Source organism: Megascapheus bottae, chromosome 19, assembly GCF_031878675.1.
Source record: "Megascapheus bottae isolate mThoBot1 chromosome 19, mThoBot2.hap1, whole genome shotgun sequence".
NCBI lineage: Eukaryota > Metazoa > Chordata > Mammalia > Rodentia > Geomyidae > Megascapheus > Megascapheus bottae.
In genome coordinates, this window is record NC_143527.1 from 15,207,448 (window position 1) to 15,233,617 (window position 26,170).

At 35.5% G+C, this 26,170-nt stretch overlaps 1 protein-coding gene across 1 annotated transcript in view; it reads right to left on the reverse strand.

The window, feature by feature from the left end:
• Dcc (DCC netrin 1 receptor) overlaps window positions 1-26,170 on the reverse strand; it is a 934,207-nt gene that overhangs the window by 270,711 nt on the left and 637,326 nt on the right. Inside the window, exon 9 of the mRNA XM_090353075.1 lies at window positions 25,573-25,727. Coding sequence (XP_090209201.1) covers window positions 25,573-25,727 — 155 coding nt within the window. The remainder of the gene's footprint in view (window positions 1-25,572; window positions 25,728-26,170) is intronic.

The window sequence follows — 26,170 nt, forward strand, 5'->3', positions numbered from 1 at the left end:
ATCCAGTGCTCCATTTTTTTCTCAAAATTAGTACTAATGGGTAAGTTTCTAATTATTTCACAATCAAGAGTCTTCTGTTCATATGTCTTCATGTTTCCAAAAATTTCAGATTTTACTAAGAGGGCGTATTTCTGTTTTGCACCTATGATTGTAGTGGGCATTTCAATTCCAACTTTTTGGGAATTCATCGTTTTATTTATCTATTTAAATGTGTTTGTTGTTCACTTGTCTGGTTCAAGATAGCTTTTCTCTACGCAATCCAGAGTGGCTTGATTTTTCACTCCTGTGGCTCACGTTAGCATCAAACTTGTCGTCTTCCTGCCTTAGCCTATGGATGCAACTCAAACGGACCTGGACTTCACCAGTGAAGTTTTCCCTAAATTGCTTCCTCTGTCTTTGTGACATGCCATTTCATGGAGTGGAGTAATTCTTCTCTGTCTGGCATCATATAGCAGAGGCTCACTGTGAGCCTGTATTAACATGGCAATCCATTTTTTTTTTAATACTAAGAATCTCTGGTTCTTTTTAATGTGTAATGGCTTTGAAGGTGAGGATCTCAATGCTAAATGTGCCATTGCTTCTTGAGTGCTTCCATTTCTGGGTCCTTTCAGTTAACAGAATTGAGAAATATGCACGTAATCTAAGTACATACATTCATGCCATTTATGCATGTGCTTGCATGTTCCCATACGTACATACTCTAGGTACATTGTACTCTACCTCTCCATTTTGGACTTGCATTCTTAGAGAAAAGCATGTGCCTGGGTTTCCAGAAGAATTCTAACACAGATAAGAGAGATCAGAAGTAAAAAGAAATAGAATTTATATTCATAAATAACATGTTGCTTCATCATCAATCACCAGCCAAAAAATATTCCCTTCCTTAGGGTAAAGTGAGTTTTTATTGTTATTGCTATTTTGTTTTGATTTAATGGAATGTTATCTAGAAAGGAACCTTAAATTGCTTCCTACTTTAACCCCTTTGTCTTAAAAGATAATTTATTGTCATGTATTGGTAGATTTGATTAGAATTATTTTTTAAAATCCTACATTGATCTGAACATATATAAGTGTCAGGCATGAAAGGATCATTAATATTTGATTCAAAATACACCCTCTTTTGATTCACATTAAAATATTGCATGAACATGAGATGAACAGGCAATTTTTAAAAATATTTTCACACATAACATTCCTGTATGTGGTAAAGACCTTGTAATTCACCTACGCTATTAAATATTTACTCTTCACAAAAATGCGGTAAAATCAGATTTACCAAATCCCTATTATTCCACCTTTGAACTATAGCCTTAAAATATATGTGAAGATCATATATTGTTTTACATTAATTATGAATATACAGGTATAACTCTATGAGTATCTATACATTGTGCACTTATCCAGAACTGTTTGAATAAAATACAGTGAAGTATAATTAATATACCTTTACATATGGATACATTATGTGTATATGAGCAGCAAGCCAGACAAAAAGGAAAAAAAGGAGACTTAACAATGTTCAGCAATGGGAATTAGATGTGAAATCAATACAGTTAACAGCTTCAGACTTCAATTTCGTTACAGTTTAGTATGTCAGTCAGGAAGCTTAATGGACTAAGCTGCTCATCCCTTCTAAGGGAACATTAATAGTTTCAGCTGATCCTCTCAGTTGGACAACAATTTTGTGGTAAACTGAATACAATTTCTCTCCATCTCCATCACATTATCTATTTCTTCAAAGAATGGAAGGATTTCAGAATAGACACTTAATCTAGCTAAGTAACTTAACTTATCAATCAGTGTCAGCTTAGCCAAATACTTTTTTGAATTTTAATATTATATTACAGTTGCAATTCATTATAACACCTACATCTAAGAACAACTTAGTCATGTTACAGTAAATAAGATTTTTACGTCATTATCTGTACTGAGTACAGTAATTCCTAACTCTCTAGACACACATACATATATATATATAAATTTATAGAATAAAAAAGCCCTTTAAGAGATCATACTGTATGTTAGCATGAAAATGGCATAAAATATAGCCAAATATTTAATAAAGTATAATTAACTATATACACAAAAATCATACTGAACATAGGGTTTTTGTATGTAAAAGAGAAAGAGAAACATAATATGCTACCATAGTTTAATAAACCACAGTTGACTATGGATGAAAATCAGGAGGTATAGAATTTTTGTTCCTATTTCTTTATAAGGATGTGATATTGACATTAAGGATTCTCTGAAACCCATAAAACTGTATACAATCTTTAAATTTTTGTATGAATATTATAAGGTATATGTACCACAGCTTCTTCCATTGATCTCTAACACATGTGATGATCTTAATGCTTTATATAAAATCTGTTTCCTGTGTTTTTGAAAATCTTTACATAAATGCATTTATACTGTATGTTAATTGTGTTAGTATGAGAAATATGGTAATAATTTCACTTTAAGCTAAAGTGGAAAGACCACTTTCCAAAGATGATAAACGTTTGCAAACTCCTTCATCTTTCAGATTATGAATAAAATTTCCAAGGCATTTGAACTCCTCTGGTTTAATACAATAGTATTTTAAATTTATAAGATATTTTATACCGCTTGATCAAGAAACCATATAAAATAAATGAATGTAATTTTTCCTCCTCCCTTTCTTGCTGTTTTCTTTCAAACCAGCACCTGACCTGTACCTTCATAAACCCCGAATTACAATTTCTCAAGTATGTTTCTCAGAAAACCGTCGTAGGATTTGAAAATGTTTTCAAATAGGCATGTGCAGATGAGGGGTTTAAAGACCACTTTAGAGAGATCAAATGTGCCACCATCTCAGTAATAGTGAATGGAATTGAGAATTCTTGGCCATTTTGCTGATGCTTCTCAGCTGGAAGTCCAAAGCAAAAGCAAATGCTAGTGTGAGCGACTGCATAGTTGAAAATTTGAATATTTATAGGTTTTTATTTCAAATGACTGAGTAATACGATGGGTTCTAATGTTCTTCAATCATCAGTTTAATGAACACTTCAGAGAGACTAAAGAAACAGTGCATTTTGAAGGAGGGAAATATGAAAGCTGTAGCATGTGTTGCCAGTCAAAAAAGCCACCAAGAAGTCACATGTTTTTAAGTCAACTAAGAATTCTAAGGATGATTCTATCTCTTTATCTATATATTAATAAAAATTATTTTGATTCCACTTGTAAATGTGGACAAGAAGAAACCTGAGTGATTATCTAGAGTGACGTGAATAGATTTAGAACACAAATCTCTCTCTTCCTTGAGCAGCAGTTTCTATTGCCACTGATTTCTTCAATGAACATGTTTCAAATTCAAGTTATTGCTGAATCTACTTGCATTTATTGATAATAAAGTACATGCTTTGATTGCCTCCTTGATTTTTTCCTCCTGTAGTTAACAGCCCTAATGACATTTCTATGAAATCTGTTTCTATTCTGTATGGGGAATGCAACATCAAAAAGTCTGCAGGAATGTAATTATTAGCATAATGAAACCCCTTCTTGATGGAACTATATATAGTTAGGATATATGACAGTAATTTGGCAAGGAAAAAGCAAATAAATACTATAGATTTCTATTATAAGACCATAGGAGTCTGATAAGATTTGGTTGGAGAAAGTAGTTATTACCTGTTCAGTGTTTTAAGGTTTTAATAGTTTCTATCTACTAACTCATGATGGACCCAATCCAGCCACTGTGTATATATGTATGTACAAACATGCATATATAATGTGTATATGTATGGTATATACTTTTATATTATTAGATGCACATATGTTTATACTCTTGTAAAGTCATTGCTATTATTATTATTATCATGATTATTATTATTATTATTTTGGAGTTTGAGCTCAGGGCCTAAGCACTAACCCTTCATTTTTTTTTCCTTCTTCCTGTCTTTTTCTAAATTTTGTTGTCAGGGTAATATATAGAGTGGTTACAGTTACATTTGTCAGGTAGTGGCTGCATTACTTCTCAAATATTGATACTCCTTCCTATGTTTTTGTCTCCCTTCACCTTCATTTTTCTCATTCATAGCTAGCACTTTGCAACTTGAGGCAAGCTCCGCTTTTGGCTTTTTGTGGTTAATTGGAGATTAAAGTCCCTAACTGGCTTTGAAGCATAATCCTCAGATCTTAACCTCCTGAGTAGCTAGGATTACAGGTGTGAAACTTTATGCCAGGCAAAGTGATGGATACTTTTTAAGAGCTTCATATAAAGAACTCTAATGATTTTTTTCTGAAGAAAATTGTCTTGAAGTTGGAATTTTTTTTATTCCATCTTGAATGTTAAGTGATTTGATGATAAAGATAATCATGAGAATTGTTTTCAAAACAAGATTTTTGTAGAAAGGCAGCTCACTAATAATCAAGTGCCTTGATGAGTTATATACAATATTTTGATTTTTCACTTTGGAAAAGAGAAGAATGCTTACATGATATGACATGATATATTAATTTAAATTAAAGATTTCCGAGCAATTTCTAAGATATTTTTATAATTTTGAAAAACTGTCTAAATTACCACAACTGTGATAAAAATAAAAAGTTCTGACAGATGTGCTCAAACATACATATTACTAGTATATTTTCATACTAATGGGATGATAATGGTAACTTGAGGTCATATATCCTAATATATTGATTTTATAAAAGTTTCTTTCTAATTTTAAAAAGCAGCCTGATTTTGTGATTCTCCATAGTGAACAACAGTTGAGATGAAAGTTTTAGCTAATGTTAAAATTCAATTATACTGTGCATGCGTGTGTGTGTGTGTGTGTGTGTGTGTGTGTGTGTACACTATTTATCTTTTTCTGTATCCTGGTAAAAGAATTTCAAAGAGCATATTAAAACTGAGTAGATAAATATAAAATTGAATTCAATAATGGACTATGACAAACAAAGCAAGAACAGACAATTAAATATACAGGAATTCCTGAAGTAGATCAGACAACAAATAGATAGTAATCAAAGGTTCATAAGAGGGAGTTGGGTCAAGAACATGTTTTGCTATTAAAAGGGATCGGAAGGCACATCAACTACATTCCTGAATCTTTAGGAATCTAAAAGTAAATTCAGGCAGGCAGGCTCATGTGTAAAAATAATTGGCAAAGACAAAGTTCAAAAACGTTTAACTTCAGTTCTTTAAGAGAAACAAAGAGAAGACTTTGCTTAGAGCTCATACAGCTCAGGTCCTCACAGCCGTCTTCACAGTGCACTGGAAAAAGCTCACATCTTGGTGCAAGCCTGATCAATGCCTTCCTTTGATTCATTGCACCCATGTTTTCCTCCCTCTTGCTAGCTACTGACAGGACACTAAAATAACTGATACCTCAAAGACAAAAACAAGCAAACAATTTCCAACCAGAAAAGTGTGTACTACCTTGCACATGTACTTGTAACCTCTCTGTACCTCACCCTGACATTAAAATTAAATTAAAAACATCCACTATGCCATGTTTCCTCTCCAAGGGAGAACCTGGTCCAGAAGGAAAAAAAAGAAAAAAAGAAAACAATCAAGAATTTACCAGAGGAACTTTCATTTTCATTTTTATGGTTTTCTTTTTTTTTTTCTTTTTTTTTGCCAGTCCTGGGCTTGAGCTCAGGACCTGAGCACTGTCCTTGGACTTTCTCAAGGCTAGCACTCTATCACTTGAGCCTCAGCACCACTTCCAGCTTTTTGCCATGTATGTGGGGTACTGAGGAATTGAACTCGGGTCTTCGTGCATGCTAGGCAAGCACTCTACCACTAGGCCAAACTCCCGGCCCCATTTTTATGTTTTTGAAGAGATAATGAAACAAGTTGAAGGTGAAGGTGGAAGTGTACAAAAAGAGGCCAAGGAGGAATGGATATGATGAAAGTAAATTATTTGAATATATGGGCATAAATAAGGCAACTCATTAAAAACTCTTCCAAAAAGTGGGACAAGGGGATGAGAGAGTAATACAGGAAGCAAGCATGATCAAAGTACAGTAAATACAAATATAGAAGCATCAAAAAAAACTTGCTATACCGAAAGAATGTTTCCCAAAGAATAGTAATTCATTGATGGCAAAAATGCAAGGAATTTTCAGAACTGAAGGACACACCTTCTACGTTAGGAATGACCATATGAATAAATGCATCTGGCAATGGCTTTCTCCTTGGTTTTCCTAGGGTGGGAATTATCAATAGCTCACCAGCAAACCTACTACTGTACTTGAGGAAGGGGATTCTGATGACAGTAATCAGAAGGTAAACAAAATGATAGTAGTGTCATCACCTTTTTCTTAAATTCAAGCATACAATTATAGCTGTATTGATTTTATATTTTGTTGGGCACTATGAACAAATCAATATTATACTGATATTAGGAATAGTGCTTTCTATGATTCTTAAATAATTTATTTAAAAAATTCTCCATTTGTATCCTCAAATGCTCATCTAAAAATTTACTTTAGATATAAGTGTTCACAAAAGAAAATTGTAATTTCCAACTGAATTTTCAAAGAAATTGTTCTGAACTTTGGAGAAATCTCAAGGAGAAAGAGTGAAAAGGTAGAAACCATCTTTGACATAATTAGGGGATAAAACAACAACAACAACAAAAAAAACTTGAGTGGAAACAAAAAATACCTAAGTTTTGAATTTTCAATACAAAACTTTCTCTTTTTTAGTATCTCATCCTTAGGTCATATGATACAAACACCGAAAGCCTGATTTTCTCTGAGATTCACAATTTTCATGTTACAAAGCTATTCTATGGACTATAGGACATCATCTAGAAAAGTTTATTGGAGACAAAAGCCTCACCGACTTTCCTGCCTGGGCTGGCTTCAAACCACTATCCTTAGATCTCAGTTGTCTAGGATTACAGGCACAAACCAATGGTGCCCAGCTTAGTTTTGTTGTTTTATTTCCAGAGTAGATAGAGATAAGTTGATGTGCAATTTTCATAAAGGTCAAAGTAGAAATCCCCAGGAATTGCATGTCTGGCTTCTTGCTTGTTTCACACTGAAGGTGAAACACAGGACTCTGAGTTCTCTGTAAATACACATGTACCAGAGAAGCAAGTGTCTTCAGATCATACACTGGCCAGAGTGTTTCCCATGGCGACAAGGTAACTAAATCCCAGAATCCATTCAAGAAGTTGGCTTGTTGTTTGGATGGTATGGGAAAAATCAATATCATAGGTCTGTAGTTTAAATAGAGCAATAAACAACATATAGATTGCTTTTATATAAGAACCCTACTGTCATTTGTTAGACAAGGACACAGCAGTCTTTCTCAGTCAAGCAGATTTTTTTCTATGCAATGACAGAAAAGATTATACCTTAACAGATATTGTCTCTTTGAGGAAGTAATGTATTGTTGTTCTATTTCTAAGCCTCAAGATATAAGTATGTGCCTACAGTGAACCAGTTCTTTGGGAAGGGAAAGAAAATATGTGAGAAGTTTTAGACTTTATTCTCCTATCATCTGAATTTCACAGACATCACAGGTCTAAACTGCTCAGTCAGCCTGTAAGCCAGCATATCCTATTCCAGAAACATCTGTCAACAGAGACCTACAGAAACAAAAAGAACTTTCACAATCAGGGACCCTGGTTTCAAACCGAGAACTTTCACTCAGACATTGTTGCCAAGACAAAGCTTTGTAATATAACTGAGCTTAAATTTTCTTATGCTGAGAACAAAATGGGGCTGACAGACATAGGTGACTTGCAGATTTGTTGTGAAGATTAGTAACAAGGCTGGGTGCTGGTGGCTCATGCTTGTAATCCAAGCAACTCAGGAGACTGAGATCTGAGGATGTAGGTTCAAAGCCACACTAGACACAAAAGTCTGTGAGACCCTTGTCTTCAATTAATCACCAGAATAGCAGAAGTGGCATTGAGGCTCATGTGCCAGAGTGCTAGACTTGAGTTGAAAAGCTCAGGGACAGCGCCCAACCCAGAGTTCAAGCCCTATCTCCACCACCACCAACAAAAGGATTGGTCATAAATAATTTGTGAATGGTGAATTGCACAAAGTTAATGCTTAATAAATATTAATTGATTATTAGAGTGTCAGGCACTGGGAGAATTAAAGGGAGACAAGGAAAACTTCTAAAGAACAGACAGCCCACCAGGACAAGGATCAACAGAAGCTGGGCATAGGGAAGTCCAAGAGAGAAGAAAGAGCTTAATAAGGAGAAGAAGAGGCCTAATAATATCAGGCTTTAAAGGGGAAACAAAGTTTGAGAATCAAAGAGAAATTGATGTGGCTCCATATTTGAAGTCATAAGACCAAAATAAAGAATAAAATTGAAAGGGAAAACTGGTATGTTTATCCATGAGAAGAAGGTTTTGTAATCCAGAAGGAAGAAGTTAGCATTTTGATTGTGATGAGGATGGTGAGGACTTAAATAGATGGATTTAAGCATGCTGTTGGGGACTTGGGTGGGAACAGGTAAGAGATGACCAAGACTCTACTGGGCTGTCCTACTTAACTGGGTGATTTGGACATTGTTTCTGGAATAGTCTAAACTGGGTAGTGCTGGAGGTGGAGTTGTGTGGATGGATGAATATCACAGATTTGGCATTGTAAGCATTCAAGATATATCTCTATATACAGAAATGCCCAGCTGATTATTTATCCTCATGTAAATTATCCTATCCTAGTATTTTTTTCCCTCCCTGTTTCCTTCTTTTTGCCTTTCTAGGACTCTCAGCTAATTTCACACCCTACTTCTAAAAACGGACTTATCATAAACATTTAACTTTATTTCCTTGACAATTTTCTCCTTCCCTTTGTCTATATACAGTTTGCTCCTTTTCAAGAATGTCATCCAGTATCCAGATCTTGTGAGAACATGCTTGTTCTGTTTTTACTGACCTTAGCTCCTCTAAATCCACACCTCAACCATTTTTAAGGCATTCAAATAAATTACCCTAATTAATATGTCAGATGATGCTAAGACATTTTCTTATACATGCCATACATATATGTATATGTGTGTGGATACATGTATATATATATATATATACATATATGCATATGTGAAGGTTTTGTTTATTTTCTGTATTGATACTTGGGGAAAAAAAGAACCAAAGATTAAATATCTTTCCTAGCAGCAGCAACAATAAAAATTCCAATAATAATGAACCTAGCTACACATTTGACCTTGACAATCTTGAAATTAATATTCACTTTGTGATTGTGTTGACATTTATTACGAAAAAGCACCTTTAAAGCCCTACATATACATGGACATAAAAGAAAGATTGATAGCTACACTGGGTAGAAAATGTAGTTGTGCTGTATCGTAGAGTAGCATCTACAGGCTCCTGGTCTGCTGACTGAATCACCCTTAGGATTAAGTTTATTTTATTTTCAGTATTCAAGAGATAAGAAGTTTATTAACCACTTGGAAGGTTCATAGCAGGGAAAACAGACTTTGGCAGTAAATCATCTCCTAGAAATTTGGAGAGTGACTAGGTAAAACTGAACACAGGAATGCTAGTTTTCTTTTTCTTTTTTATCTTTTCCTCTCTTTCTCTCTTTCTTTCTTCTTTCATTCTTTCATTTTTTTGTGTGGGGGTCATGGGGCTTGAACTCTGGGCTTGGGTGCTATTCTTGAGCTCTTCAGCTTTGAATCACAATCCTCAGATCTCAGCCTCCTGAGGAGCTAAGATTACAGATGTAAGCCACCCTGCCCTGATTAGGTAAGCAGGCTAGTTCTCTGCTTTGTATCCAAAATCAGTGATTTCTGTTCCCCTGACCCAGCTCCTTTGCTTTTATTTGGGCTGATAAAATATCAGGTCAACTGCAAAGCTCACTAATTCAAATGTTATTAATGCTGATAATGTTTTTAATGTTGAATAAATGGGAGAAAATGATGAAATGTGAATATTAGATAATTCTTTCATAAACGATTGTTCAAGAAGAGTTAAAATGAAAAACTGTATGACAGTAACTCTGAAGTCCAATTTAACATCAGACTGGTAGCCTTCTAGACCTCCCCTTGACTGGCCTAGATCATAAATGTTTACTTTGCGGGCCATGAAAGCCCACATATAAGTTCCTTTTACTAGTAGACCTCTTTTAAAAAACAAATTAAAATTTAATGAATAGCTCTCAATGTCTAAAGTAATATTTTAAAATTTATTCAGTATTAGAACCAATGGGAGATGTATGCAATTGTTTTCATACTAAATTGTCAACATACAATATGTTTGACACTTCAGTATACCCAGTTCAGGCAAGCCACATTTCAAATAATAGCCACTAGTGGCTCTTAAGATTGTTACACAGGCACAATCATTCAAACACTCTTGGATGGGAATGGGGAGAAACTCAATATTTCCAAAGATAATGGCAAAATTATGAAATGAACACTGAAGACAAATAGATCAGATTCAAAGTGATAATATTAAAGTGTGAAATTTAAGTACTGAATAAGCTCAAGTATCAGTGACGTTAAATCTACCTTTATTGTAATTTGTACCTGAAGATTATATGACAAAACACACCACTGATGATTGCATTAGCTCATTTCTGAGAGTCTTGGGCAATTTATTTTTCTGAAGAGTGTATTCTAAACTACAAATCAATGAATCCCCTAGAAATCCTGAAGTGGTAAATACTAGTTTTCATTGCTCTGCAAGGAAATAGGAGTATTTTAATGAAGACAGTAATCTCAGAAGTAAACCTTGATATAAGCCATGGAGGTAGGCTCAAGCACCACAATTTGGAATTTTTTAATGTTATATTTTCAATGCTATGTTTTCTGAAGACTTATTAGCACTGACAAACCATTAAGACTTTTAACTCATTAAAAGACTGTTTTAAAATGCAATTCATATTTGATCATTTTTCCCATTTTCCCCAATTGTCAAGGTTGTTCTCAGTTTGTATACATCCACTCCACCCTATCCTACCCCCCCAATGTGACTGAATATTATTACAGCTTAAAACTTCAGATGACACTATTTTGTCACTCACATACACAGATTCTGGTACAGTTTGGTCAGAATTTTTGATCATGGAATATTTTGCATGTGTAAGAAATTGCTGTGGCTGAGGTTCACAGATTTTATGATATTGACAAATAATTGCTATCAGAGTCCAGGTGTTGTGTCAATGTCTGGGAGAAATATGGTGTGAGATTTGTTAACTGAAGGTCAAAGTGTGGAAGCCTGAGGGTGGGTTCATTTCAGTAGCTTCAATAAACTTGGGATCTGGCAGCCCACCTAACATTCTGGCAGTCCTGAGTCCTACAGCCTGCAAGGCATGGTTACCATTTTGGAAAGTGGAAGACAGGAATTGTATTAAACATGATTTTAATGACACTGGGGATATCTTTTTTTTTTTTTTTGCCAGTCCTGGGCTTGAGCTCAGGGCCTGAGCATTGTCCTTGGACTTTCTCAATGTTAGAGCTCTATCACTTGAGCCTCAGCACCACTTCTGGCTTATTTTCTATGTATGTGGGACCAAGGAATCGAACCCAGGCCTTCCTGCATGCTAGGCAAGCACCTTAACCACTAGGCCAAACTCCCAGCCCCCTGGGGATATCTTTTAATGATAAAATACCTTTGAAGACAATGACTACAATTATATGAGAGCATATGTGTGTTTGGTTTGTGTGTGTGTGTTTGGGGTGTTTGTGTGTGTGTGTGTGTGCCCTACTGGACATCAAATCTGGGGCTTCTTACATGCTAGCCAAGTGTTCTATTGCTGAGCTGACTCAACAGCTGAAAAGAAATAATCATTTCTATAAAACTAAAAGATAATTTCTTAATTAAAATTGTCGGGAACATTATCCCCCTCCCTAAATTCTTAGAGTAAGACTGTGCCTGCATAGTTCCTTGCCCTAAGGGCAACGTTTTGTAATTAGGTCATTAAGCAACGCATTCCTGCTTGTGTTGATATGCAAACATCCTACCACCCAACCTCCTACCCCGGACCTCCTACCCCGAGCAGTACCCCAACCCCCTCTTGCCTCTCCTGAAGAGGCATATAAACCCCTGTGTGAAAAATAAAATTCGCAACTTGATCAGAACACTTGTCTTGCTGCCTTCTTCATGTCTCCTGTCCCTCTCATTCCTCCCTCTAGGTTCTTGGCCCTAGTTGACGTCCCGCTGGACAGGACATAAAAGTACATTTCCATATATACATAAGTATTGTTCACAAATTTATGCTTCAGTTATATGACATTGATGCTTACTAGTAAGCTGTGCCATTCACAGGGTAATAGATGAATTGAAGAGACACTTGCTCTTAGAAACTTAGAATGTGGCCTTACTTGGAATAGAGTCTTGGCAGATTCAAGTAGAAAGGACTAAATCACACCAGCCTAAAGAGAGCCTAAGTACAAGATGGCTGCTGCTCCTAGTAGGAAGGAAAGCAAATGCACAGATGTAGACAAAGAGGTGGAAGCCTACATGGAGATAAAGACAGAGCTCAAAGTGATGTCTGAGACAAGCCAAGAAGACCAAGGAGGAAAGGAGGCTTCTCTGAGAATCTGTAGAGTATGGCCCTGCTAACATCTGCATCCCAGACCTCTATGCTTTAGAAAGGTGAAAGAATGTTCTGAACACCCATTTTATGTTACTCTGTTAGAGCAGCTTAGGAAATGAATACAACCAGAAATCATGCCCCCCACACACATACATTATTTTATCAGAATAATCTGAGAATCAAAAGGGTTAAGTGACCTTCTCAAGAATACATCTCAAGATTTACACAATTATTCATTCAAGAACACAGATCTTCCCAATTTAAAACAAAACAAAACAAAAAACCGCAGCTATCGGCAGCCTTCTCTTTAGTACAAAAACATAAGAATTTAGCGTGTTCCACAACTGAAACCAGTGACCCCACATGTTTCTTAATTTCTTTTGTCAATGTCTTTAAGCTCTCTGGCTGCCAGGTTGACCCTTCATATAGTTTTGAGGTGACATTCTACTTCCTCAAAGTTCTTTATGGATTTAACGGTATGTGTGTAAACGTGGGGTAAATGCTTTGGATTGCAGGTGTGCTGATTGAATGGAATTGCTAAGGGAGCAGGGTTTTGAAAGCCAAACAAAAGTCCTCAATTCTTTGGCCTTCATTTGGCCCTAACCTAGGCTTTCATCAATAGAATTCTGATGTACTCATAGAACAATGAGTCAATCTATGGACCATTCACATGGTGACAATCCATTAAAATATGTGTCCTCTTTCCATGAACATCTGTAAACAATACATCAGCAAACAAGCTGGCTTTCAGCTGACACTTACGTTGGCATGTCAAGCCACTTTAGGACAGGTTTCTTGGAACTTTGTGGCAGCTGGAAGATTGAGCTATGTATCTAAGCCCTCCCTTTGGTTAATTCTCTTTTTCAACACCAGACATATTAAATTGTACTTCACAGGTCTGAAGTCTTCACCACAATGGAATACATTTAAGCACTTTCAATGCCTGGGACTGTGTCAAAACCCTGTAAAGTGTCTATTGAAAACATGAAGGGCATAGCAGCTTCAGTTTACAACATGATTTTTCTCATTCTTGTCTATCTGGTTGGTCACCTTTGTCATTACTGGAATATAAATACTGTAATTTACTGATGGACCACTGGTTTGGATAAATGTGGCAGTTTTTAACTTGTACTGTCAAAGAATTAGTTACTTGTTTTTTGAACTTATTGTCTAAAAATAATGTTTGCATGTATACGAATGCAGTAAAGAGTAATATCTTAAAAATATTCCTGATCTCTTCCCATACCCATCCCTGCCTGTATCCTCTAAGTCAGCTTCTTCTTCTCAGTTTCTTATCCTAATAAACTGAGCTCCCATTTATCTGCTTTTTGATGCGCAAAACTTTGTGTCAGTTTAAGTTCTGTCTCATCTCTCATCCCATATCCATTAGAATGTCTTGTTCTATCTTCTGAATTTTGCCAGTTCTCAGCTCTTCCAGAATTACCATGGAAACATAAGTTATCTCTGGATTAAGCTATTGTATTAGCCTTCCCTTTCGTCTCCTCAATTTTATTTTAAATATAAAAATGAGACCAAGTCTCTCTTCCTATATAGAGATGCCTCCACACAGACAGTTAAACCCAGATTCTGACTGTGGCTTCCAAGGTTTAAGATGAAGCCTTGCAGCCACTCAGCCCTGTTTCCTACTCTGCTGTAGCCCAGCTCTGTCTTCCTCTTCCTTCCCAGGGCCTTAGTAAATGATGCTGGGTCTTTAATATCTCCTCTCAGCTCATTGCCAACACATCTACAAATCTACCAAGACATCCTGAAGTGTTCTTCATTTCTAAGTAACTTTCCCTTTCTATCTAGGATCATCCCTATCTCTGTCTCTCTATGTTGTTTTGTTATTCTAAATGCTTTGCTTTTCTTGTCTACTTTCACTGTCCATCATTTCAATATAAACTTTTTACCATGGATAGATAGTTCTTTGTTTGAATTCTTGTTGCCAGAACTAGAGTGAAGCCCAAAGAAGACACACAGTAGGATACGTGGAAAATACAAGTGAATGAATGATATAATGAGATTCTGACTAATTTAAAGTGTGAAAAATGGGTTTATGACACTTAAAAGATTGAACCCTGTGATAAATTAGCCAGGATAAGCTTTCAGCTCTTAGAAATATTTAAGAAAAATCTTCAAGGAGAAATAGAAGAGAGTTAAGAACTAGCCTAAAGAACTAGAAAAGCATTTCAGAGATAGGTGATTATGTGAGGAATAATTAGAATCAAATCATGGAAAATTATAGCATTTTCTAGCATTTATTAGGGGCTGGCAGTGTGCCAGGCATGGGATGAATATCTCATTTAATCATTAGAAACTCCATTGAAGATGTAACTATGACATTCCCATTTTAAAACCTCATATTAATCTTTATAACACCCCTGAAAGATATAGTCTCTCTTCTTTATTCATAGGAGGATATCATTTACAAAAACTGATCTTACCCCAGCCAGCTAGTCAATGGAATGGCCAGAATTCAAACCTAGTCTGCCTTTTGAATCATGGGTCTTCAACATCATTCTCTCTGCTTCCACTTGGATCACCTGCAGCATCCTTGGCAAGTTTAATCAAGATGACTTTGGAAAAGTTACCTGGACTGAACACGGGTCTAAGAACTCCACAGTGTCAGGGGGCAAAGAAGTGGTGGGGTGAAGAGTGAACAGATGCTGCAGTGCTATTCACTAGACAATCTGTTGAAAATGAACTATACAGCTTGTGGCCAGAGACAGGTGGGAAAAACTGGGAAGAGAGAGAAGGAAGGGATCACATTGACCAAAAATAAATGTACTCATTACCTGACTTGTGGAATGATGACCCCTCCGAATGCCCCTTTATAATAAAAGTAAAATGTTATATAATAATTTAAAAGACCACAGCTAAGCCAGGTAACTAAAAGAGAAAGGTAGGCTTGGAGAAGATAAGGGTTAAAAGATGACACTGATCAAGATACACTGCACTCAAATTGACATATGGAATCAAAATGACTTTATACAACTGCTTCACTATTAAAAAATAAACTACTGGGACATCAGTTCCAGCCAAGTTGAAAAATGATATATTTCTGCAGATTAGCTTTCAGATTATTAAAAAAAAAGTACATGGGTCATTTCTTTTCTGAAACCTATAGAAACTTAAGAGTTAGGTCTACAAGCAGCAATCATCATCACCTTACAAATTTCCATTTCAACTTGTATTTCCTTCTATCTGTAAATACCCTGTGATCACAAATTGTGTCCTCATACCATTCCTCATTTGACATACTTTTAGGGTCCCTGAAGGGGGGGACTCTATGGCTCAAGTCATAGAGTTTCTACAGAATAGGAAACAACTGTTTTTTTTCTACTATTCAAGTTAGATACCTTCCTATGAAAGAGAAAAAAAATCTCAATGAAAATAATATATTTTGTGAAAAATTTGGATCCTGAGACCAACAGTTTACCACACTATTGACTTTTTGTGTAATATGTAATATTTATCATTTATACAGCAGGCAGAATACAATCTGTAATGAACAGAATTCTTTTTTTGGTAATAAATAGAAGTATTTAATATTACTTTTTAATAATAATAATATTACATATGTTACATGGCATATATAATATATAAAATGTAACATTGGAGTATCTAAATATCACATACAATTGAATATTGCCATTTAGAAACAGGCTTTAAATATATTTACCATTATAGAATTAGCAATAATAATATTATTCATCATCATGAGTAGCAAACAAAGTAAGTAATATTCTTTTCTTTTTCTCTCTCTTCTTTTGTTTGTTTTCTGCCAGTGTGAGGTTTGAACTCAGTGCCTGGGCACTGTCTTTGGAAACTTTTTGCTCAAGGCTAGCACTCTGCTACTTGAGCCACAGCACCACTTATGGCTTTTTCTTAGTATGTGTTACCCAGCACTCTTACCACTAGGCTTCACTTCCAGCCCTAAGTACTATTCTTTTTTTGCCATATAATTTTTATTGTAATTAATAGAAGTGTTACATTATATTTGCCAGATAGAAGGTGCATTACTTCACATACATTGATACCCTTTCTCATGTCTTGGTCCCCATTTCCCTCCCCCCCACCCCCCCTCATCTTGTTTTCCCCCCTTTCCTATCCAATTTCAAATAACCAAATACACATATATCCAATATATCAGATAACAAAGTAAGATACTGTAACAATATGAGATAACCAAGGGACAGCAAAAGAGATGAGAGATAACATAGTACATTAAGGACAACAATCACTCATTATATGGCTTTTGTTTCTATATCCTAGAGGTCCTTTCATTTAGCATCATACTGTATGGCCTTATGTATCTAGGTTTTGCTCTATTGCAAATCTCTGCAAGAAGAGTCCAAGATTTCTACTGATTATGACAAATGAGGGACACCATTGAGCCTATGTTCCTTTGAGTCTGGCTTACTTTACTTAATATGATTTTTTTCTAAGTCTTTCCATTTCCTTACAAATGGGGAGATGTCATTCTTTCTGACAGCAGCATAGAATTCCATTGTGTATAAATGCTACATCTTGTTGATCCACTCATCAACTGAGGGACATCTGGGTTGGTTCCATATCTTTGCTGTGGTAAATAGTGCTGCAATGAACATGGTTGTGCTAGTGGATTTAGTATGCCTTTGTTTCTGGACAGTTGGGTAAATGCCAAGTAGTGGAATGAGCAGAATTCTTAAAATAGTAAAGTGATTTAAAAATGAGCTTTCTTTAATTTAGGGTGGATATTGCATTATACTACTTGTGGGATGGTTTTTTTCTTCCTTCTCCTTCTTCCCTTTCTCCTTCCCCCTACCCTTTTACCCTTTCCTTCTCCCCTACATTTTCCTTTCTCACTAACATTTCCCCTCCTCTTTACTCCCCTCTCCTCAACTTACCTCCCCTCTCTTCCTTTTTCCATTCTTTCTTTTTTCTGGCTTGTCTGTCCTTTCTTTCTTTGATACTGAGTCTCTCTATGTTAGCATGGGCTGCCTAAACTTGCTTCAACCTCTCGATTGCTGGGATTTTAGTTATTTCACATCTTGTCAAGCTTATAACATGTTAGCTTAACTAATGTGATAGTTTTAAAAATGCACACAAATACTTCATACTAAAAGGCAAGCTGTTTTGAGTTACTGTGTTATGTGAGTTAAGTTCAAGATTAGTAAGACCTTGTTCAATTATAATACTAACTTTACAGTAACAAAGATGAAATCCTCCCCCACAATGTATTTATCACAGGTTATTTTTCAGACACATTTTTTTAAAAAAGTGAATCTCTAATATCTTGGAGATTTCAATGATATCAATGTGTATTTCTCCTCCAAATCATGTTGCAAGTTCAACCCCAGGGAAACAGTATTATGGGGTGGAACCTTTTAGAAAGAAATGAAGTCACAAGGGTTCAGCCAGTCATTTGAGGATTCACTTCTGATAGAAGGCCACAGGAATACAGCTTTCTTTCCACTCATCCTTTTTGTCTCTTCTGCATGGTGAGGAGAGAAGTGGATGCTTGAGTCCCCTGAAGAATGCAGTAGCAAGAACCATTCTCATCAGAAACCATGTCTCCCAGTCTTCCAGAACTATTCTTTGTAAACCACACTGACTCAGGTATTTTGTTACAGCAGCAGAAAGAAACTAACACAGAGCTCATCCTGGTCTTCTTTATTTTCTGTCCGTGCAGTGACTTTTTATAGAAAGCTTGACACATGAAGGTTTTTGAGGAAGCATCAACAGCAATCTTATGATGAGGGAGTATATAAATACTTAGGGAATGAAATGCCATGCTCGCCTTTCTTTCTTCTCTGTCAGTCCTGTACTTTAGGACTCTATACAAGGAGTTCCTTTAAAACAGTTCTGCTCAGCTGTTTTTATCTTCAGAGTGCAGATTCATTCAGCTGCCCCAGCAGGATGACAATATCCCTAAAGATATTCAAGCTGGCTTTTGCTCTAATTCAGTCTAACAAACAACCTGATTTTATTTTTAGTAGGCTACATAATCAAACTAAGCAATTAAACCCCAAACTGAACTACTTAGGGATCCTCTTGACATTTGCACGTTCTCTTTTCTCATATTCCCATAAAGTCAGGAAAATAGAAGAGACTCCAGTATTATTTTTCATGAGGCAGATAGGTTTTTTAACTGTTTGGTGATATGGCCTGAAGAAACTTGAGTGATCTGTGTCCACAAAATATGAGCAAAACTGGCAAAGCTTGTTGGGGAAAATGAACTATGTCATACCACTTTTTAGCTCATGCAACCAGTGATCTTTGTCCTTCACTTCCTGTTGAGCTTTGAAAAATACCCTCATTTGAGCTACTATGATCTGCTAGGGCAATCCTAAATATACACTAATTATTAAAAAATGAGGGAAACCATAGAGTTTATGTTTCTTTAGTTCTTGCTTACTTCACTTAATATGATTTTTCCCCAATTCTTTCCATTTTCTTACAAATACGGTGATGTCATTCTTTCTGATGGCAGAACAGAATTCCACTGTGCATATGTAGAACTTTTTCTTGATTCATCATCTATCAAGGGGCATCTGGGCTGGTTTCTTATCTTAGCTATGGTAAATAATGCTGCAAAGAATGTGGTTGTACTGATAGCTTTATGTACATAAGTCCATATGAGATGATTCTAAGAAAAAGGAACTCCAGGATATGAAAGAGAGGTTTCTTTGTGGATGTTGTTTCTAATGTACTATGTGGAGTTTTTTTTTCTTTCATTTTCTTTCCCCCTATGATTTATTACCCATTGTTGCTGTATTTGATTTGTTATTGGATGTATTATATATACATTTATCTGAATTAGGGAAGGGAAGGGGAATAACAAAGTGGTGAGACAAAGGACAAAGGGTGAAGCAATGCAACGGCCATACTCAAGATGATATGTTGAAAATGAACTTTACAGCTTGGAGAGTGGGAGGGGGGAAGGACAGTGACAGGAAAATGTGGGAGGGGGTAAAAATTTCTGACAAATGTACTCATTACCTTATGTATGTAACTGTAACTCCTCTGTACATTATTTTACAATAAAATTAAATTTAAAAGGGAGGGAAGTTGGAAAAAAATACCCTCATTTTTGAGAAAACATTTAAGTAACTTAAGCAAATCAAAGGATGTGTTTACTTATATTTTCTGACCTTTTATAGAGTTCTGCTTTTTAAAGTCGCTTCCCGAAGACCATTATTTCTCTAAGGATGAGGACAGCATCTGTCTGGCTTTTGGTATCCTAAATGACTAGCACAGTGTTTAGACTGGTGAGGTCTAATAGGTCTTTCTGCAGTGTAGTAGACAATAGGCTAATAGGAAGGACCCAAACATTTACTTTCAAATTTTTATTTAAAATTAAACTGTTAACAAGCAGGTGAAATTTAGCCAGTTTAAACTGAAAAATAAGAGTATTGGGCTGGGATGTAGGTCATTGGCAAAGGGCATGCCTAGCAAGTGCAACATCCTGGGTTTGATTCCCAGTACCAAAAAAGAAAAGACAAAAAACAAACAAACAAAGGGCCCAGGAGTTTGGTCCTGTGGTAGAGTGCTTGCCTAGCATGCACAGAGACCTAGGTTCAATTTCTTGGTACCACATACACAGAAAGAAGCCAGAAGTGGTACTGTGGCTCAAGTGGTAAAGCTTTAGCCTTGAGGAAGCCCAGAGACAGTGCTGAGACCCTGAGTAGAAGCTCCAGGACTGGCAAAAAAAAAGAATATTAATTTTTTTATTCCAACATGTCTAAATTTAAATAAACACATAGGTACAGTGAATCTACAAATATTGTAGATCTGGATTTTTTTTGTAAGAAAAAGATAGTGGCTAATATTTGTGTTGAATTCTTTTAGTAGTGATTAAACACCTCATTATTCTAAGCCTACCTTCTATTTTCTCCACTGATGTTTATCATTATGAAAAATATAATACTGTGCCTAATTGACCATTAAACCCAGATGGATTTCTTGTGCCTTCTGTTACTGATGATGTCAAACCATAAGGCTTCACATATTCCATATTATATCTGTAATACTTGAAATACATTTTGTATCAGAAGCTTTCAAAACTACTATCAGTGGCTTTCGGCTTGCAAACAGACTTAATGCCAAGGGATATCTTTATTTCCTTCTACTATTCATGTCTAGCACGTTCATGACCAAAAACTAGCACATTGTTAATTGAGTAATCCATTTTTCACAAATATGCAATTCACCTTCATTAGAGTTAATATTTGTAAACCAGCTCAACTGATCAAAGACATACGCTATAATGAAGTTAGTGTGTTTGGTGCATGGTGTCGTGTAGAAACCACTATAACTTATGTAACATATATTTCACATCTTGGGAACATAATAAGTACATACATATTCTACTGGCATCCTTTAACAACCGTTCACACAATAGTAATGCTGTGGCCCATTTGTAGTATTTTCTGAGCAGAACTCTTCAAATTTTAGATTGGGCTATGACGATGCATAACAGGCAGAATTAGAGAACAAGACAGGTTGTAACACCCATCCAAAGGAAAGACTAATTAAAGGAAAGTAATGAAGTATATAAAAGTGCTGGTTGTAATCAAACCAGTTCCAGACTGCAAACGAGTTATTAGATTTACATGCGTGATTATCCAAATGCAAGTCCCACATTTTATTTAAGTGAGCTCTGTTGGAATTGGATTACCCTTTGATCTTGACAGAGACACAGGACTATCTGCTAACTCTGTGCCAACCAGATGGCAAGCTAAATCCAGGAGTTTCTCCTATTCCCACATTTCATTTTCACAGCAGTGGGAGGGGTAGAGGAAATGCTACTTCCACTTTATAGACTTTAGGAAATGGAAGGTTCAGGGATTAAAGGCCCTAGTCTAGAATACAAAAGTAAATTTGTGAACATGCTGTCACCTTCTCCGTTGTGTCTATAACCATAAAGGAAACAGAGACCTGTTGAATTGTTTTCTTAATGAAGAGAAGGAAGAAAAAGGCAAATACAACTATTTCTCTACTTAATCTATTGTAAAGTAAATTTGGGAGATTGCTTTCACTTATCCTTTAGTGAATATAATAATAATAATAATAGATTTAAGAATATTACTTATAACTATTAAATATAAAAGGATTTGTGCACAATTGGACTGTGGTTCAGTAAATATATTTCCTATTTTAACTTGAGCCCTCAAAGCCAGTATGTGGTCCATTTTAACAACCTTGATGATTAAACTGCCTTAACAGCAACTTATAAGACCTCAATTCATAATTCAGAAATTCACCACATGTGGTATGAAAAGATTAGACATGTCTTTAAGCGGGCAGTGACTTAAATCCTAGCTGATAATATAAGAGAGAAATTATACACCATAAAGGCAGAAGAGATAGGGCAAAGGTTTGGCAAAAGGATGGCAAAAGGAAGATATAATCAGAGGACACAAGCCTTCATATAACTCAAGCCTTTCTATTGCAGGTGATTATTCTATAAACTGGATCTCGGATTGTTGATCTCTTTGAATGATTACTATAAAATGCATGCACTTGTAGAAAGAGTGGCTGGCTGATTTATATTTCAGACATACTCTCCATCAGTTTTTATTCCTTGAAAAAGATGGTTTTCATAATGGAGTTGATATTTTCAATAATATGAAAACTTTGAAATTCAATTTGTATAAAAGCTATGTAATTTTAGTGGACAATTACTACATCACATTTAGAAAAATGGTGATAAAAGAAGCAAGCAAATGCATCCCTGGATGAGATCCATTTTCAAAAGATAAGATCATTATATCTGAAAGAGAAATACTGAAAAAAAATTCCTTCCCTTAGTGCCTCTAAATCTTGATAGTATGGTCAAATAATGAAATCAGCCTTTGTCCTTCTTCTAAGAAGAAAGATGTGTTTAAAAGAAGGGGAGACAAAGAGACAGAGAGACAGAGGGAGAAAGGAAGGAAAGCCCACAGTCTCTGGCATATACCAACTTCTAACCATTTGATCGACCTTTGAGCAGAGGTCAATATGAAGTGTTCTTTGTTTTTGGCTAGGAATCCTTTTATATAGCAAGAAAAGCATTTGTTGTTAAGAACAGAATATAAAATATATATGTAACACCTATAATTTCATAGGACATAATTTGCCTATTGTAGATACCTAAATCAAGATAGTAAGGAGATATGGAATAATTAAGAGTTAGCTAACTCTTTTATACATTAAATGGAGGAGAAATTCTACCTATTTTCTTACATAGGATGCATTGTGGGATCTAACTATGTGCTCAGTAGTAAATGAATTACCAGTGACAGTGCTCATGAGATAGAATCAAGTCACAGTAAAAATAAATGGCCCACAAAAACAAAGCAAACAATAGAAGTTTTATTCTGTCCTTTGGTAAAACTACAGGTAATTTAATAAATAGGGGTATTAATAAACATGAAGAATATACTAAAGCTATTAATGCTACTATTAATGAAAACATATGCAAGATTACTTTGTATTTCTTTTTTCGTTTTTGCTTTTTCTTTCTTTCTTTTTTTTTTTGCTAGTCCTGGGCTTGAGCTCAGGACTGGAACACTGTCCTTTTGTTTTCTCAAGGCTGCACTCTACCTCTAGAGCCACAGAGCCACATCTGGCTTTTTTTTACATATGTGGTACCAAGGAATCGAAGCTGGGTCTTAATGCATGCTAGGCCACTACTCTACCAATTAGGCCATACTCCCAGCCCACTACTTTGTATTTCTAAAACAGAATGCTACTCTATTTTCCTTCCTAGGAGAGAAGAGCCTTTCAGTCTTATAGCATCATTAAGCAATATTTCATCCAATGGAGAGTTTACTTGCCATTATTTAATTATCTTATTCTTACTTTAATTTTTAAACAAAAAAATTCTTACAAGATCCAGTATCCAGTGAGTTACTGTGCACACATTTCTCATGCTGTTTTCTTTTTGCAGAGCCTAAGATTGAACCTAACGCCTTGCTTATGTGAAGCCAGTGATGTACTACAGACAACATCCAAAGCTAGCTCCACTAGTTCAATTGCCATGCTGAACTGAAACCCCTCTGCACAACTAGCTAAGGATAACTTTTAAAATTACATTAATAAACTTTAAAAGGTAAATACAATAGAAAAAAAGAAAGTAATTCATAGGGATTCCATCGTTCAAGAGAAAAAAAATCAATATCAGAAATTAAATGAGAATATATATGTATATATGTATATATATGTATATGTATGTATAGTCTGTCATGGGGCTTGAACTCTGGGCTTGGGCATTGTCTATGAGCATTTCGACACCAGGCTACTGCCCTACCCCTTGAGCCACAGTGTCATTTCAGGTTTTGTGGTGGTTAACTAGAGATAACAGTTTCAGGGACTTCAGTGACCAGATTGGCTTTCAACTGTGATCCTTAGATCTCAGCCTCCTGAGTGGCTAGGATTATAGGTGTGAGCCATTCTGCCTGGTTAAATGAGAATTTTCTTTACAGAATTTGGAGTAGTTTAGAAAGTCAGCCTGTATACTTTAGTATATATACATATATATAGTGTATATTTGTATATCTGTATATACTATATTTGCATAGAGTATATATTTGTTTTCACTAAATAATTGAAAATGCCAAATATTCATAAATGTAACTGATATATAGAGAGATTGATTTTTGTTGCTGTTGTTTTACTTAACTATTGTACAAATTGACTTCAAGACAAAATATTTTTAGTGTCTTGTGCATGATTTAATTGCTCCTCCATGGGCACCTGCGTGTCTTTATAATTGTTTGAACCTGTATATCACTATGATTTTGAAGTTGCCCTTTGAGACTTTGTTTTTGTGAAGCAAATATTTGTACAACTTGAAAAGCCTATCATTTTCCTCTTCTCTGAATCTTCAAGAAGAACCAGCTGGTAACAGACAATCCAAGATCTGACCCAGGACAAAGATCATTTTCTCACCCTTACCAATAAGTACTTCTACTTTGTAATTCATCCTCCAAAAGCATACTGAATCACTTTGTGTTCTGTTTCTTCATAAAGCAAAAATACAAGTACTACTTATTAATTTGAAAGGAATAGAGGAGATAAGTAAGTAAAATAAAGCAGTATATTTCAAGCAATCATTCCTTGCATTTAACTTTTAGATTATAAATTTTTAATTAATAAAGATTGGCTCATTTGTAATTCAGCTCTGAAAAAAATGTTAAGATTGATTAGAAATATGAAAACCTAATGTGGTACAGAAATAGTTGTCAAGTGAACAATGTGGGATCTCTCCTTTTCCAACAATAGAAATTATTGACTTATAAATTGGTCAAAGCATACTCAATCTGCTTTCCTTGTGATCAAGTAGTTTATGATGTGATTTAACTTAGAGGATAGTAATATGGTGCAATATAGGTTTTTCTCCATCATTACTTTTGTCTGCTTGCTTCCCGGTAACTTCTGGAGTGCCTCTCAAGTTTAATTATGTACTTTCATAAATCCTTGGGTTTTGAAGTTCCCTGTCATTGTCCTTTCCCCCTTTGATCTTACACTCTTCATAGACAAAGAGAAAGACTTAAAACAGCAAACTTTCAAAGAGGTAGTTAAAACCCAATGATACTGAGGAAACAGTGTTAATCAAGGTAAGTCACTTTGTTATTAAAGTTCATATGTGGGCTGAATGAAAGGTGAATATATGGTCGAATTAATCCTTCATAGTTGGTAATTTGCAATTATAGGAAAGGGTTGGTGATGGTAGTCATAATATTCCATGCATTCCTGTGAACATGGAACCGGGTAAATTGAAGGAATGAATGGGGTAGGAAAGCTGGGGGAGAAAAACTCAAGGGATGATGTTGATCAAGATGTGTTGTGCTCACACACTGACACATTGAACTGAAAGTCTTTTATACATCTATTTAAAGCTAATATAAAGGCCATATTTCTTTCTAAAAAGAACAATGACCTAAGTCAAAGAAATGTCATTTTACCTTTAAGAATCCTCCCCTGAAATGTAAAGCTAGAAATCTCCCTTGCATTCTGTCACCATAAAAAGTCCTATGAAATGATTCAGAATACTGCAAATGAAAATGATAATTTCTTTATAGTTCCTTCCCCCAGCGTACTCACACTCAGGCTGAGTGGCCACTTTGATGGGTTGAGAACTCTCCCCAGGCCCCCACTCATTGTAGGCAACAACTCTGAAGGTGTACATGGCTTCTGGTTTCAGGTTTCCCACAGTAAGCTGCAAGGACCCAGGCTGGGTGGTGTTCAGTGCTCGTTCCCTAGGAAATGAAAGTTGCAGAGAACGGTTATTCTAAAATAAAATCTTTTAGCCCAAACTTTCAGTTGATATACATGGTTAACGAGTAACCAAAAAGTTACTTCCTTTGTTGTTTAATGTTGACTCTAGGATATAATTCAAAGTCATTGTGGGTTCCTATGGTATGTAAACAAGCTGAAAGAACATACAAATGAATATGGTAATGTTTCTGGGATGTTCAAGCTATGTCATTTTTCATGACATGTAAAATAAAGGTGTTTTCTTCCCTAGACACTTTGTAGTTTGACATTCAAAACTCAGGGCAAATAAAGAGTTAGCAAAATATGTAGCAACATCTGGAATGGAGATAGGAAGATGTATTTTGTCAATTTCTGGCTAATGATGGAAATCAAGGTTTCAATTATTGCATAAATTGGTCTTTGTCAGTATTGTCAACAAATGTAT